The sequence below is a fragment of the Molothrus aeneus genome, chromosome 25 (genome assembly GCF_037042795.1).
Source record: "Molothrus aeneus isolate 106 chromosome 25, BPBGC_Maene_1.0, whole genome shotgun sequence".
NCBI classification, from domain to species: Eukaryota; Metazoa; Chordata; class Aves; order Passeriformes; family Icteridae; genus Molothrus; species Molothrus aeneus.
The window spans coordinates 797176-814012 of record NC_089670.1 but is presented as its reverse complement, the minus strand read 5'-3'; the positions used below and the strand labels follow the sequence as shown (position 1 = coordinate 814012).

At 52.6% G+C, this 16837-nt stretch overlaps 1 protein-coding gene across 1 annotated transcript in view; it reads left to right on the top strand.

Annotated features, from left to right (window-relative positions):
• Positions 1–16035, top strand: part of STX8 (syntaxin 8) — an 82685-nt gene extending 66650 nt beyond the window's left edge. Inside the window, exon 8 of the mRNA XM_066565587.1 lies at positions 14728–16035. Coding sequence (XP_066421684.1) covers positions 14728–14795 — 68 coding nt within the window. The 3' untranslated portion in view covers positions 14796–16035. The remainder of the gene's footprint in view (positions 1–14727) is intronic.
• The last annotated feature ends 802 nt before the right edge of the window (positions 16036–16837 follow it).

Sequence of the window (16837 nt, the reverse complement as noted above, 5' to 3'; positions counted from 1 at the left end):
GAATTATTGGATTTGCAGATAGAAACTGCTGTGTTAATGGCAGCTACTGACTGATGACCAAAGCAGCTAACTGGGAGATGTTCTTGGCAGCTGGTCCTGCTAAAAACCTCCCCTCAAAGCCATGAAAACCACAGTGAACAATATCAAAATAACAAATTAAAAAGCTGCTAGTAAGCAGAAACGAACCACTGCATCCACTTCTTCATTATAAAATTAAGGATGCTCCATTAAAAGTGCTCCCTTTTAAATTTTATTAGGATTCCCTCCCACCAGACCTTGATTGTGCTAAAAATAAAAGGGTAAGCATCCCTTCAACTCTGTTTTTAATTTGCCTACTCCTAAAGCCAAACCCTGTGAGTGGAATTCCTGCTGGGAGATGGGCTCTGTGATACGTGGTCAGCCTGTGCTGCCTTGGTGGGAGCAGAGGCAGGAAGAGAGGCTGAACACTGGAGAAACTGTGCAGGTTTTATTTAAATTGCATAGGCATATTTGTTCTGTGACTCAGATAGACATAGCTGGCTTAGGAGTGTAATTTTAGCAGAATTGTATCACTTGGTTGGAGTTAATGCTTTGCAGACAGCAGAGTCCTCAAAACAATGTGAAATCTGGGGGATAAATGGGGATCTTCCCAATCAGAGCCCAGGTGGGAAGCTTTCCTAGGCAGCATTTTGTGTGCACTGCAGATCCCTTTCCATCCTCAGCTCTGGGATAGGAAATGGGCACTGGCAGGAGCAGAACCTTCCTGAAGCTGTGGCTGATCTGTGGCGTCCTCCACATCTGGGGTAGGAAATGGGCACTGGCAGTAGCAGAACCCTCCCACACTGATGGCATCCTCCAGATCTGGGGTAGGAAATGGGCACTGGCAGGAGCAGAACCCTCCCACACTGATGGCATCCTCCAGATCTGGGGTAGGAAATGGGCACTGGCAGGAGCAGAACCTTCCTGAAGCTGTGGCTGATCCGTGGCGTCCTCCACATCTGGGGTAGGAAATGGGCACTGGCAGGAGCAGAACCCTCCCACACTGATGGCATCCTCCAGATCTGGGGTAGGAAATGGGCACTGGCAGGAGCAGAACCCTCCCACACTGATGGCATCCTCCAGATCTGGGGTAGGAAATGGGCACTGGCAGGAGCAGAACCCTCCTGCAGCCGTGGCTGATCCGTGGCACACACGGAGCCTCCATGGGAGCAGGGGCTGGAGGTCAGCTCAGGCCAGTTCCACATCCATGGTGCTGCCAGCCCCAGAGCAGGGCCCTGGGGAAGGGCAGGGCTCCAGGGATTGCTTGGGACCCCAGCAGTGCCCTCCATGCCAGCAGTGCCCTCCATGCCAGCAGTGCCCTCCATCCCAGCAGTGCCCTCCATGCCAGCAGTGCCCTCCATCCTCAGCAGTGCCCTCCATGCCCTCCATGCCCTCAGTGCCCTCCATCCCAGCAGTGCCCAGCAGTGCCCTCCATCCCAGCAGTGCCCTCCATGCCCTCCATGCCAGCAGTGCCCTCCATCCCATCAGTGCCCTCCATGCCATCAGTGCCCTCCATCCCAGCAATGCCCTCCATGCCCTCCATGCCCTCAGTGCCCTCCATCCCAGCAGTTTTGCCCTCACTCCCCACTCCCGTGCTGGGCACTGTGGGGGCTGTGCTGGGTTAAACTTCCCCTTTCTCTGCCAGCCCAGGGGCTGTCCCTGCCTTCATGGTGGGTTCCCTTGGTACATGGGGAGTGTTTGGAGGCCCTGCCCTCAGCAGGTCCAGTCCTGCAGGGTGCCAGGGCTCTGTTCCCCGGCCAGCAGAGCACTCCAGCCTGGCTCTGCAGCACTCAGGAGCCCAGGGACTGCGGGCACTGAGGGCTTGTGCCAGGACCAAATTTCTCCCAATGATCCCAGCTCAAACAGTACCATCCAGGGAAGTGTTCCTTGAATCCTAATGCTGCCCTAAACAGCCAGGGAGACAAAGACTGAGACCAGTGCTTTGGGGAGGTTCTTCTGGGAATAGAGGAAAAGCCATGGTTAAAGGTGATTTTCCCTCTCTCCCCCCTTATTTTCCCTTCTGTTCTGTAGTAGCAGGGGTTTGCTTTAACTGTGGTCATCTTTTAATAAATGGAGAGGAAACTGGAAGAGTTTGGAAAAGTCTGGGCTAAGCAAACACTCCAGAGGGACCTGTAGTGGCAACATGATTAATAAGGGACAGTGCTGGTAATTCTATCAAAACAGAGCTATTTCAAAAGCATCTGGAGCATCCTGGCTTTGGGCAGAGCAGCACTCAGACAAATGGTCCAGGGAGATTTCTGTGCCTCCCTGCTGGGGGGGTTTCTTCTCCCCCTGCAAGTGTGAGGGGAAAAACTCTGTGGATTTTACTGCAGGATTAGACTCCAGGAATAAAAAAAGAAATTAGTAAATCAGGCAGCTAATGGCTCCCAAGTATTTTTATGCTGGTTGTTTGTTTGATACAGGCTCCAGTCCTTACACAGATATTTTTTTCCCCTTAATTTTATATATTTATCTTTCTTTTCTGTCAGCCCCCACACATATCTGGGAATAACCTTAAGGAGCTGAAAAGGGGAAATGTTCTCCGAAAGGAAAACGTGATGCAGAATATTCAGTCCTAGAGTCGTTTGGGTTGGGAAGGACCTTAAAGCCCATCCAGTGCCACCCGTGCCATGGCAGGGACACCTCCCACTGTCCCCTGCCCAGCCTGGCCTGGGCACTGCCAGGGATGGGACACAACAACTCCAGAGGCACCAGAGAAGGTTCCAGCCCGTGCTGCTCTCTGCAGGCTCTGCCAGGGTTCTGCTGGGGGTGCAGAGCTGTGACACAGTGACACAGTGACAGTGACACAGTGACAGCAGTGACACAGCAGTGACACAGTGACACAGCAGGGACACAGTGACACAGTGACACAATGACAGTGACAGTGACACAGCAGTGACACAGTGACACAGCAGGGACACAGTGACAACAGTGACACAGTGACACAGTGACAGTGGCACAGTGACAGCAGTGACACAGCAGGGACACAGTGACACAGCAGGGACACAGTGACACAATGACAGTGACAGTGACACAGCAGTGACACAGTGACACAGTGACAGTGACACAGCAGTGACACAGTGACACAGCAGGGACACAGTGACACAGCAGGGACACAGTGACAACAGTGACACAGTGACACAGTGACAGTGACAGTGACACGGTGACACAGTGACACAGTGACAGCAGTGACACAACAGTGACACAGTGACACAGCAGGGACACAGTGACAGTGACACAGTGACACAATGACACAGTGACAGTGACACAGTGACACAGTGACACAGTGACAGTGACACAGCAGTGACACAGTGACACAGCAGGGACACAGTGACAACAGTGACACAGTGACACAATGACACAGTGACAGTGACACGGTGACACAGTGACACAGTGACAGTGACACAGTGACACAGTGACATGGCAGTGACACAGTGACACAGTGACAGTGACACAATGACACAGAGAAGGTTCCAGCCCGTGCTGCTCTCTGCAGGCTCTGCCAGGGCTCTGCTGGGGGTGCAGAGCTGTGACACAGTGACAGTGACACAGTGACAGTGGCACAGTGACAGCAGTGACACAGCAGTGACACAGTGACACAGTGACAGCAGGGACACAGTGACACAGTGACACAGCAGTGACACCCTGTTCTTGTCACCCCTCCCAGGTGTCCCCAGCACGCTGTTCCCAGGATAGTGACACAGTGACACCCTGTTCCTGTCACCCCTGCCAGGGCTCCCAACAACCGTTCCCAGCAGTGACAGTGACAGTGACACAGCAGTGGCACAGTGACACAGTGACACAGTGACACCCTGTCACCCCTGCCAGGGCTCCCAGCAGCCGTTCCCAGCAGTGACAGTGACACAGCAGTGGCACAGTGACAGTGACACAGTGACACCCTGCCACCCCTGCCAGGGCTCCCAGCAGCCGTTCCCAGCAGTGACAGTGACAGTGACACAGCAGTGGCACAGTGACACAGTGACACAGTGACAATGACACAGTGACAGTGACACAGTGACACCCTGCCACCCCTGCCAGGGCTCCCAGCAGTGATTTCCTCATTTCCTGCGTGCAGCTGCCGGGGCAGTCGGGTCTGTCCTGTGGGGAGGCAAAGCAGGGCCCTGGAGCGAGGAGCCCATCAACTTCTCGGGTTTTAGGAAGGCACAGGCATGAAATGATGCCGTGGTTTTTCCCTCCCCCTCTCTCTTCTCTTTTTATTTTTTGACACAAAATGAGAGGGGACCTCTTGCACTGCACGTGCATAAATTGTGCAGGTTTGGCTCTGCTCGAGGCTGAAATTAAAGAATAAAAGAAAATCAAATAGCCATCCTGACACATGAGACAATGCAGTCGTCCAAAACCAAAATAGTTCTGTGTAGTACTCTGCATATAAGAGTCGGGGATCTGTGTGTGGGCTTTAAAGATGCCTTGCCTTCTTTTTTTGGAGAAGAAACTTCTGTTAACATCTAAATGATGTCAAGAATTCAGCAAGGATTGAATTCCCCACTTCATCGGCACGAAATTTTCGCATTGCTACTGAACTCTGTTATTTTATCAGCCTCCTGCTCTTCTGACTCCATTTTCCAAAAACTTTTAAAGTGATTGTGCAAGTCAAACCTAATTTCTTATCACAATTCTTGTGTATATTGGCTCAGTGGTTTGCAAGGGATTGTTTCACCCACCCTGTTTCCCTTGGCATTTCTAGAAGGTTCTTGGAGTTGTTAGCAGCTGTAAGTGGTATTAATAAGGAGGATTTGGTTGCTGCTTTCTGCAGTTTTCTCTGCTGATTAGGCTGAATTGCCAAAGGTTGAGCAAGTTTCTAAAAGCAGGGCTGTTCTTTGAGTTGTGAAAACACAATTCCCAACAAAACAACAGCTGTATGTGTGTCAAGAATTCTCCAGGCAGGCTGCACCCAGCAGAAACTGGGCTGGAACACTCTGCATCCAAAGGGGTGTTGGTGCTAAAATCAAGGCCGTTTCACCTGAGCGTTTAAAGATCCAGCCAGGAGGACATCAAGACTTTTTTGCCTTTTGTGTTTGAGGTGAAAATCCCTTTCCCACTCCAGGGTTCTGTCCCTGCTGTGCTGGGCTTCCCAAAGCAGCTTCGGTGGGCTGGGAAGAGCCTTTCTGAGAGCAGCTGGGGCTGTGGGGACACCTTTGGGCTCCACCCAGGGAATCCAGGCCGTGGGACCCCTCAGCAGCTCCCTGGCCTTCCCAAGGCTCCCCAAGGCTCAGGACAGTGGGAATCCAGTGGGAATCCAGGGAATCCAGTGGGAATCCAGGGAATCCAGGCCGTGGGACCCCTCAGCAGCTCCCTGGCCTCCCTGGCTCAGGCAGGAGTCTCCTTGCTGTGTACCTGGAATTATCTCTGAGCTTTCTCCAAGCTCTGCAGCAGATGAGCAGAGGGGAGAACAGTTTGGGCTTCCAGTCTGCATGGACTGGAGAAACCCGAGGAGTTCTGGCTGTGTGGAAGCAGCTCAGGCGTGCAGTGCCATTAATCTTCATCTGTGGCTTTAGAAATCAGCAGCAGCCAGAGTGTCCCAGACCTGAAAGCCGTGTTTGTTTGGGTGGAGTGGATGTGCAGGGAGGTTTCTCTGAGTTTCTCACCCCACCAGGGTAGGTTTGTGTCAAGTGGATTGACTGGAGCAGCAGTGCACAGTGTGGCTCTGACCACTGCAGCAGCCCTGGTTTGCAGGGTCAGACCAGTGGTTTCGTGTTTAAAGTTGTCACACATTTAATTCTCGGCTGTTTTGTGCCCATTCTTAATTTCTAAAAAGGAGGAAAAAAAGTCCATGCTGGTTTTGAGCTGGAGTTTCTCATACTTAAGTCTGTGTAAAGATGATTTATGGTGCTAGGAGGGCTCCACTGGAAATGCAAGATCTATTATGAAGTGGATTGAACGGCCCATGCTGAAATGTTTATTGCTGCCTTCAAAACAGAATCCATCAGGGTTGATGGGGCCTGTCCAGGAAAGAGAGAGGCTGCAGTGCAGTGGGGCTAGTGGGGTATTTTTAGTATTTCAATAAGAGACGAGGCTTTTAAAGGAAATCACTTATTGCCATTTTGCAATCAAGAATGCTGGAGTGTTCCAGGGACTGCGAGAAATATGCTTCAAGAATGTGGGAGCCATAAGGAACTAATCATTAAAGATTCTCCCGTTTCCACCCCCGGCCCTGTGCTGAGGAAGCCATTTAGGAGCTTTGCAATTTGTATGGAAATCTCAGCCCTGCCGAGCACTCAGCCAGGCATCCCGGGCACGGGGCAGCCAGCAGAGCCCATTCCCAGCAGTTCCTGCAATTCCTGGGTGAGCAGGGCACTTGGGCAAATCGGAGACACATGGAGCAGCCTTCAGGAGCACTTAATGCACCTTAAATGAGTGACATCAACAGATCTGACCTTTCTGTGTGTAGGTTCTCCTTGCTCAGTGCCTCATTGAGGTTGTCCCTGCAGGGTCAGATGGATCAGTAAAACTTTGAGGTTGTTGCTGTTGCTGTTCCGCTCGTTTGGCCGAGCTGGGGTTGTTTTTATTTCTTGTTTATTTTTTTCATGGGATGCTGGAAACCCGTTGGAAGCATTTTGGTGCTGTAATATGTCCATGTAAGCAGGGAGGGAGCGATCCCAGCCCTCGCCAGGGTGGAAAACAAAGGCAGAGGCAAAAGGGAATCCTTTCCCAAGGGATTGAGGAGCCTGATGGGACAATTTAGCAATGCAGGGCTGGTGGTTGCCTCCTCCTTCTCCCCACGTTCCCACCTTTTTCCCTGTCTGGCCCTGGTGTCCTGGGGAGGCAGTTCAGGCAGCCACAATGGCAGACAAGTGACCCCACCAAAAACAAAGCCAGGGTGTGGGGCTGGTGGCAGATGGACGTGGGCAGATGTCCCTTCTGTGCCAGGCCAGCAGAGCTGCCCTTTCATTTGATTCTTTCTCTTTGCCCATTTGTTTTTACTGGGGTGTGGTGCAGGGACAGCAGTTCCCTGCTGAGATCATCTGTCACAGCTTCTGCCTGTCCCCAGGCTGCTGCAGGTAGCAGGGCTGGGCTTTGACCCTTCCTTTCAGGAAAACCCTTTGGAGTTTGCCAGCTGGGCTGGGCTGCTGCATCCCCTGCTGGAGCTGGGGCTGGGGCTGGGGCTGGGCAGGGAGGCTGAGCTGGGCAAGGTCCATGGAGACAGGGATGTGGGAGAGCCCCAGCCTCAGGACGCTGCCCCAGCTCTGGGATGAGCTTGGCCCAGGCTGCAGCCGAATCTCCAGGCTGGGAGTGCAGTGAGAAATCTCCTCAGTGCTCTGTGGCTGGTGCTGCCCAAGGTCCCACCTGGCTGGGTTTTCCATCAGGAACCTTGGATTTCCTGTTGCCAGGAGAGCTTTCCCTGCCTGTCCTGCACTCCCTGGTCCCAGCTGCTCTCCCCACCACAGCTCCATGGCACAGCTCATGGCAAACCCTGCTGTTCCTCATGGCTCATGGCCTGGGGGATATCTTCTGCTGGAGATGGGGAAATCCCAGTCAAACCTGTGCTTTCTCACCCTTCCTGCTGGTTTTTCCAGAGCAAAAGGGTTCAGGTGACACCTTGGGCTTGGCTGGGCTCGCTGGAGTGAGCTGAGTGACCCTCATATGAAATTAGGGATTTTTAGACCCTTTGTGCTCTTCTCTGAGCTGTTTTGTTTCCTTTCTCCTGGGAGACCTTTGGTGCACATTGAGGTGTGTGGCACTTGCACAGGTCCCATTCCAGGCTGCAGCTCTGCTGCTCAGAAGTGCTGAATATCCCTCAGCTGCTCCTGCTGCTGGCTGTCCCTGATGCAAGGGAAAGGATGCCCAGGAGTCTGGAGGAAGGACAGCTGGAAACTGTGGCTGTGTGCTTGTTTAATTAAAAAAAAGGGGAAGAAAAACAAGCCACATGCAAAGAAATCCAGTGACCACATCTGCCAGTGACCTTTGGGGCTGGAAAGAGTCTGGTGATGGTGTGGGGCCAAGCAAGGAAAGTTGTGGAGTCACTCAGAGGAACAAAAGGAAAATCCATGAGGATGTTTCCAGCTTGGGGCTGGGTGATTGCACAGCTCTGCCCCAGCCCACCCTCAGAACAGGCAGAGGTGGGTTGAGCTTGCCAGTTTTGGGTTGATTTGGGGTTTTTGGGCTGGGGAAGCTGCTGCCTCTCACACCTGCTCCTGATGCAGTGCTGAGCCCGGGCAATGGTTTTATGTCCCAGTGTTTTTGCAGGAGGTGTTCAGGTGTGGATTCCTCTAAAGCTCTCTGGTTCAGCCACTGTGGCTCAGAGGTACCTGAACCATTTCTCCACCATTGTCCTCTCCCAGCTACCTGCTGCTATTTAAAGGAGGTACAAATTTAGCTCCAAGTGTTCCCTTTCCCACAGACTCCTCTGAAAGTTGAAACTTGTGACAGTTCAGTTCTTGCTGTGCTCTTGCCTTGTCTTCAGCTCTGAACAAGTATCTGTCTCTGAGCTTCACTTCTGGTGGCTCAGAAGGGAAAATAATTTAAATTTCCTCATTTCCATGGGAAACTCTCCTGCCTTTGAGCTGCCCTTGCTGAGCTCTGGTTCCCAGGGCAGAGCGGGAATGGCTCAGCAGACACCCAGACACATGGGGCACCCCAAAGCCTCCAAAGGCAGGAGGTGACCTTGCCTTGGGGCAGCTGAAACCTGAGCAGCAGCTGGAGGCTGGGAGCAAAGCCCTGAGCTCGGGGAGAGCTTGGGCTTGTGCCGCTCCTGGGAGGGGTTTGGGATTTCGGGGCAGTTGTGCTTGGAAGCAGTTCAGGGCATCACCTGCCATGGGTCTGTGGCTTGAAAAGCAGATGAACAAAGAAGCAAACGGAAGGGTAACAATAATGGATTAAAGAAACACTTCTCTCACTCGCCTGCCCTCAGCCAGGCTGCACATGGGGCTTGGGACCCAAAGTTTCGGGTTATTTGATTGCTGAAGGCAGAAAGGTTTGGATATGAGCTCACTCCACGCTGCTTCTGGGCTGATCTGATGTGTGATTTCTGGTAGGGATGGTTCTCACCCTGCTGGGTTTTAGCCCCACTTTGTTTGCCCACAGACCCTTCTGTCAGTGACCTGAGGGATCTCCAGGCCCTGAGCAGAGCTGGCGTTAGCACCAAACTCTCTGTGTGCCCCAGAGGGAATCCCAGCTCCAACCTGACGTGACCAAACCCCACAAAAACGCAATTTCTGGCGTGTGAAATAATGTTGACTGAGGAGTTAAAGTGCACAAACAAAGTCTGCACCTTCCCCTCAGATAAATCGGTTTTTTTGGGTTAATCTGGCATAGCATGAACAGCTCCAAATGTGCAATAACTCATAGACCCAGAGCCTTTTCATCTCACATAGGAACGACCTGGGCTGTTCTTTCTTCCAAATAAGGAATTAATAATGCAATATTGTTGTTTCCAAGGAGCTCAGCTTTTTTTGAGGAGTGCCTTCTCCCCCTCCTCTAGACCCAGTGAAACACATGAACATTTGGAGCCTTTAATAACCTGGCGCAGCCTGCTCTTGATTTCTCTGAGACCTGCCAATGATTTTGATGTCAGGGCTGCGAGGTACAATTGTAGTGTTGAATTTCTGCAGGCAGAGCAGTTGAAAGGGAAGGTCAAAAGCAATAAGGGCCAGGTTGCTGGGGCGGGCGGCTGAGGAGCGTTTCCCCGGCCCTCTCGCCCAAGAAAACGTTTGGCTGTCACAAAACTAATAAAGGAAAACCTCCAGAGAGGTGGGCTCAGAGCTGCAGGTGGAGGAACGGGGCTGGAGTTACACACAAGGCAGCTTAATAGCGTGGGATTGCTGCTCAAGTGCTTCTTAATGCAGCACAAATTGAATACCCAGCACGGGGAAAGTGTTGGAGGGAAAGGATTTTATGGCTTTGGGGGGAGAAAGGGCTTGGCTCTTCTGTAGGGAACATAAAGGACAGCAAGATGGATTTCTCGGGGTGCTTGCCATGTGAAAGTAGTGCTTGAGGTATGTGCAGAGGGTTCAGAGCCAGCCTCCAGGCTGGTTCTCTCTGCCTCCCAAAGCAGGGCTTTGAGGGGATTTGGGCAGGGTTTCTGCCATATATCTGGCAACACGGGCTTAAAATTAACTTACTGAAGCAGCAGATAAAGTTTGGGTTCTTTCAAAGTGTGATATTAAATAGAAGTCCTGGAGGAAAGCAGCCAGGCCTCGTGCTGAAGGTCCCATCCTTGCCCTGCCTCTCTGCTGCCCTATAAAACAACAATTATGTGTTTAAAGTTACTGCTCCACGTCCCTTATAAAAGAAGTCTTATTCATAAACTTCTGGATAGACAGTTCTGTGGGAATATAACTTCCTTGGCCTAAACCAAGCTGCCTTTTCCAGATAATGGAATGCTATACAAGCTCTTTAAAGTCTGACCATGCTATTTGTTATTATTTTATCATCTATAAAAGACACCAGTGCTGAACCTGGGAGTGACACTACACTCAGATCATCAGGAAAGACAGGGAAAACCCCAAGGAGAGCTGCTGTTCCCAGAAATACTCACTGACAGGTGCTGGGGGTGCTCAGGGCTTGGTGCAGCGTGCCTGCCCTCAGCTCCTCTCTGCAGGCACAGGGCAGGGCATTGCCATGGGCTCATCTCAGTTTTGGGGTGGGGTTTGCCAGATGCAAGTTGGACATTGCTGAAATGGGCTTGGGTGCAGCCCTGCAGCTTCTGAAGCCAGGGCACAGGAGCTGGCCCCACACACACATGCACGTGCCTCAGAATCCTTTGAATGGGCTGAAACCAGCATTGAATTCAGCACCCAACCACACTGGGCTGTGTTGGCTCTCTGAATGTCCCCAGTGAGGGAATATCAGCAGTGAGGGATCAGCAGTGGGATCAGCAGTGAGGGATCAGCAGTGGGATCAGCAGTGGGATCAGCAGTGGGATCAGCAATGGGATCAGCACTGGGATCAGCAGTGGGATCAGCAATGGGATCAGCAGTGGGATCAGCACTGGGATCAGCAATGGGATCAGCAGTGAGGGATCAGCAGTGAGGGATCAGCACTGGGATCAGCAATGGGATCAGCAGTGGGATCAGCAGTGGGATCAGCAATGGGATCAGCAATGGGATCAGCAGTGAGGGATCAGCACTGGGATCAGCAGTGGGATCAGCAATGGGATCAGCAGTGAGGGATCAGCACTGGGATCAGCAGTGGGATCAGCACTGGGATCAGCACTGGGATCAGCAATGGGATCAGCAGTGGGATCAGCACTGGGATCAGCACTAGGATCAGCAGTGAGGGATCAGCAGTGAGGGATCAGCATTGGGATCAGCAATGGGATCAGCACTGGGATCAGCAGTGAGGGATCAGCAGTGGGATCAGCAATGGGATCAGCACTGGGATCAGCAGTGAGGGATCAGCAGTGGGATCAGCAGTGAGATCAGCAGTGGGATCAGCAGTGAGATCAGCAGTGGGATCAGCAATGGATCAGCAGTGAGGGATCAGCAGTGGATCAGCCCCTGGATCAGCAGTGAGGGATCAGCATTGGGATCAGCCCCTGGATCAGCCCCTGGATCAGCAATGGGATCAGCAGTGGGATCAGCATTGGGATCAGCACTGGGATCAGCAGTGAGATCAGCAGTGAGGGATCAGCACTGGGATCAGCACTGGGATCAGCACTGGGATCAGCAATGGGATCAGCAGTGGGATCAGCACTGGGATCAGCACTAGGATCAGCAGTGAGGGATCAGCAGTGAGGGATCAGCATTGGGATCAGCAATGGGATCAGCACTGGGATCAGCAGTGAGGGATCAGCAGTGGGATCAGCAATGGGATCAGCACTGGGATCAGCAGTGAGGGATCAGCAGTGGGATCAGCAGTGAGATCAGCAGTGGGATCAGCAGTGAGATCAGCAGTGGGATCAGCAATGGATCAGCAGTGAGGGATCAGCAGTGGATCAGCCCCTGGATCAGCAGTGAGGGATCAGCATTGGGATCAGCCCCTGGATCAGCCCCTGGATCAGCAATGGGATCAGCAGTGGGATCAGCATTGGGATCAGCAATGGATCAGCAGTGAGGGACCAGCAGTGGGATCAGCAGTGAGATCAGCAATGGGATCAGCACTGGGATCAGCAGTGAGATCAGCAGTGAGGGATCAGCACTGGGATCAGCACTGGGATCAGCACTGGGATCAGCAATGGGATCAGCAGTGGGATCAGCAGTGGGATCAGCACTGGGATCAGCACTGGGATCAGCAGTGGGATCAGCAGTGAGGGATCAGCACTGGGATCAGCAGTGGGATCAGCAGTGGGATCAGCAATGGGATCAGCAGTGAGATCAGCAGTGAGGGATCAGCATTGGGATCAGCATTGGGATCAGCCCCTGGATCAGCCCCTGGATCAGCATTGGGATCAGCAGCTGGAGCACTGCCCCAGAGCCTGTAACACAGGGATTTTCAGCAGCATGGCATTTTCTGCAGCCTGCCTTGATTACTTGCTCTGTAAATGCACAGAGATTTCTGCTCCCCACCTTTCCCTGGGATGCAGTTGGGATTTGTATTCCTGGAATGTTTCCTTTTGCACGAGAACCTTTCCTTTGTTCTCTTCTGACTCCTGTTGACTTTAAGAATGGCTTTGATTCCTGAACCTCTCTTTGAGGGTTTCTTGTCAGGGGGAATATTTATATTTCATAGCATTTCAGCAAAAAAAAGGCAAAGCAGGCAGGAACCTCAGAATGCAGAATTCCTGTCAGGTCCTATCCACAACTTTAGTGGGGAAAGCATGTGAAACACCCAGGTTTAAAACCTCCAGATCCTTCTAATCTGCTGTTGTGTGGCTCATGGGGGAAATGTGTGCAGCAGCTGCTCTGTGTGGTGTGAGGAGTGCTTGGGGATGTGTGTGAGCCCTGTGCTCCTGGCTCTGTGTGTGTGTGTGTGTGTGTGTGTGTGCAGGGACAGCCCTGTGCTCCTGGCTCTGTGTCCCTGGGCTCGGTAGTTCTGCCTCTCCCACCTCAGCTGGGACAAGGACAGCTCTTGACCTTTTTGGCTTCAGGTTTTTAATTCCAGTCCTTTCCCAGGGATGCACTGAGGTTTATTTCACTTTGCTGTCCCCTCTCTCGGTGCCCTGAGTGTGCCCTGCACTTCCCTCACTCAGCACTGCCCATTAGCAATCCTTTATCAGCCCCCACCTTCCCCTCTTCCTGCTGGGGATAATTTGGGGTTTATGTGCAGTTTTTCTTGGGACTTGTCAGAGAATAATTACACCCCATTAACTCCCCCTGTATCATTAGTAATTCACACCTAGGGAGTATTTTCCAAGCAGCCGATCTCGGTTGTCTCTTAATTGCTGGAGTCCATAAACTCTCCTGCACTGAAACTGTGTGAAGGATTTGCACCCTCTAAAACTTCTCCCTCCAGTGCAAAACATAACAGAGAATGGGAATGTGGCAGCTTTATCAGATCTTACTTCTTCCCTATTTAGGCAAATTATTTGCTTCTGGCTCTGTTGAAAACTCTAAAATGTATGTTAAGGTGTAAAAAATTCGAGACTGAAAGGGTGAGGAAGTTGTGGCTGCTCACCTGGAGAGGAGAAGCTCCAGGGAGAGCTCAGAGCCCTTCCAGGGCCTGGAGGGGCTCCAGGAGAGCTGCAGAGACACTGGGGACAAGGGATGGAGGGACAGGACCCAGGGAATGGCTCCCACTGCCAGAGGGCAGGGCTGGATGGGATCACAAATGGTTTCAGCTGAGCATAAGAGAAAAAAAAATACTGTTGGTGGCAACTCCTATTTCCCTGGAAAAAAAATCCTGGCCCCCTGGCAGAGGAACAGTTTCTGCACAGAAAACATGACACTATTTACAAAAAGCAGTGTCTAATATCCTTTTCCAGCTTGGAAGGAGGAGTTTATTTCAATACATCCTTTTTTAATTGCCATGAGCTGGACTTGTAAATACTGTAAGTGGTTGAGTAATAGTCCTCAGCGAGCAGAGAGAGGAAGGGACAGGTTTTCCACTCTTGGAACCCTCTGCATTCCCTCAGCTCGGGCAGGGAGACTGCACACAGCAGATACTGAGCACAAATAAAAGCCTCTTAATTAAAAGATCATTGAAGCCCAGGGGAGGATGCCCGTGGGTGTGATGCCAGTGCCCAGCACAGGGATCCAGCTGGGTGAGGAGTTTGTTATTGGGGTGCTTTGGGAGGTGGATCCAGGGTGTTCTCACTGAAACATTTCTTCCTTTCCTCTAAAGAATGGGAGAGAAAGGGGCGGGTTCGTGCTGAGAAATGGGGGGTTAGGGAGAGGGGAGGGACCCCACCTTGTACAATCTCATTTGTCATGAAGCTCTGCAGGGATCAGTGGGTTCGGGGCAGGGCACTGTGGGATGATCCCTGTTCCCCCAGGTGGGTCCATGCCTGAGTTCTGTGTGAAAGCAGGAATACTTTGTGTAGGAAACAATTTCCTGCTGCAGCGTGGATTTCCTCCTGAATAATCCTTTGCCCCAGTGGGATGGTACAGAGGGATTCTAGCAAAGCTCAGCTGGCCTTGCTGTGAGTTAAACACATCCCTTGATGTTTCTGTGGCAGATGTTCAGGGAGGAAGGTACCCCACAGGCCCTGCTGGGAAATTCTGATTTGTGGGGTCAGGAAAAGAAGGAACCCCTCTGCCAACGTGGGGTTTGGGTCCAGGTGTCTGCTCAGGTCACCAGTGCAGGCCTGTGGGGGTGAGCAGGGGAGGAGGAGGAATTGAATCACAGAAATCCTGAGCCTTGCTCTCCCTGCAGGGATGCTGGTGGTGATCGTGCTGCTGCTCATCGCCATCGCTGTGGTCGCGCTCTGGCCCACGGGGTAACCCCAACCCTGCCGGGGCAGCTGCTCCAGGGGAGCCCCAGGGCTCGGGCAGGACCTGCTGAGGGCAGGGATGAGCTCCATCCATCGCTGGGAACAAACCCACAGCTGGGAATGAACCCAGCAGATTGAACAAACTGCAGCAGATTGAACAAACCCACAGCTGGGAATGACCCCACTGCAGCAGCCTGGACAAACCCACAGCTGGGAATGACCCCACTGCAGCAGATTGAACAAACCCACAGCTGGGAATGACCCCACTGCAGCAGATTGAACAAACCCACAGCTGGGAATGACCCCACTGCAGCAGCCTGGACAAACCCACAGCTGGGAATGACCCCACTGCAGCAGCCTGAGGCAGCCCCGCTCTCCTTGGCTGAGGAGCTCGGTGGGATCTGCAGGATTTCAGTGGGAAAAGGATTTCATCCCACTAACAGGATTTCATCCCACTGTTCCCACCTTCCTGTGGCACTCAGGCAGCTGCAGCTGTGGGATGGAGCCGCCTCTCCTGCATCTGGGCACAGCTGGTGCTGCTGCCCTGCCTCGGACACTCCAGGGGCCCCAAACACCGAAATCCAGGAGTGCTTTGGAGAACAGCAGCGTTCCCTGCTCTGGGACAATGCTCTGCTCCAGGAATGTCCTGGAATGGCTGCCTCTGGGTTTCCCAGGATGGGAAGGGACAGCCCTGCAGGAGCCCCTGGGCTGCACAGAACCGTGGGACTGGGTCAGTGCTCAGCCCCTGGGGGAGGCTCGGTGGGTTATTGATCCCAGGGATGGTTATTGATCCCCAGGGACAGTTATTGGTGGGTTATTGATCCCCAGGGACGGTTACTGGTGGGTTATTGATCCCCAGGGACGGTTACTGGTGGGTTATTGATCCCCAGGGACGGTTACTGGTGGGTTACTGATCTCAGATGGGACCTGACCAGCAGCAGGACTCAGCCCAGCCTGTGAGAGTGGAGAGCTCTGCCCTCGTGTGCTCCCCAGAGGCTCTGCCAGCCTGGCCCTGGGAGATGCACCACAGTCAATGTCCTCACTGAGCTCTGGCTCTTCCTTTGACAGCTTCTCACACCCTTCTACAGCTGAGAGGAAGGATTACCTATTTCAAAACTAATGAAAAAGAAGTATTAAATGTTTGCTTCTGGCCAAGAGAATAATTATTTTGTTACACATGTCAGTTTGATTTCAGGATTAATAGAGCAAGCAATAAATACTGATTAAAGCTGATCCATTTCTATACAGTTTCTCTGCCTGGGGTTTTATTGTTTGCTCCTATCTTGTGTTGTCTGTGAATGATTTATCCAACGCTGCCATGTCCTAAGAGCTGGTCTGGAGAAGGAAATAAGCAATTTCTGTCAGACTTTGTGTGTATTGTGCCAGATCTGTCACTCTTGCAAGGGCTGGCCCTCATTGGGATCCCAGGGATTCAGAGCTTCTCTTCTTCACCTGCCATGGGTGGTGCTGTGATAGCTGTGGGAGCTGTCCCCTGGATCCAGAGAACATTTCCTGTCTTGGTGCTCCCAGGGAGGGACAGGAGAGAGGAGCTTGGAGAGAAAGGCCCCAAGATGCAGCTGTGCCCCCGCCAGCTTCAGGCAGGGCTCTGTGCCCATCCTCAACACTCAGAGCTGGAGGCTGGAGCAGCTCTGGAGCTGCCCCTGTGCTCTGCTGGGGAAAGCCTTGAAGCCTTTCCACGGGCAGCCCAGGCTGTGCCTGCTCAGTTTTCTTGGAGAGATGCTTCACCTTGGGGCTGTCAGGGAGGGCTGCTTTGCTGTGCTCTGGTTTCCAAGAGGACAGGCAGGGCTTGTGTTATTGCTGATGTCAGATTTGCAATGGAGCTTCAGGCAGGGCTGCTCCAGCAAGGAAAGGTTCCAAACCCCTGCATTCCTGCAGCTCTGTGGACGCTGGGAATGCTCCTGGAGCTGTTCCTCAGCAGCAGCCCCCAGACCTGGAGCAGAATTTCACTGCCTGCTCTGGAGCAGCCCCGTGGGTCTGCACTGACAGCCAGAGAGCAGCGTGGGCTTTGTTCAGAGGAGACCACGGGCCTGG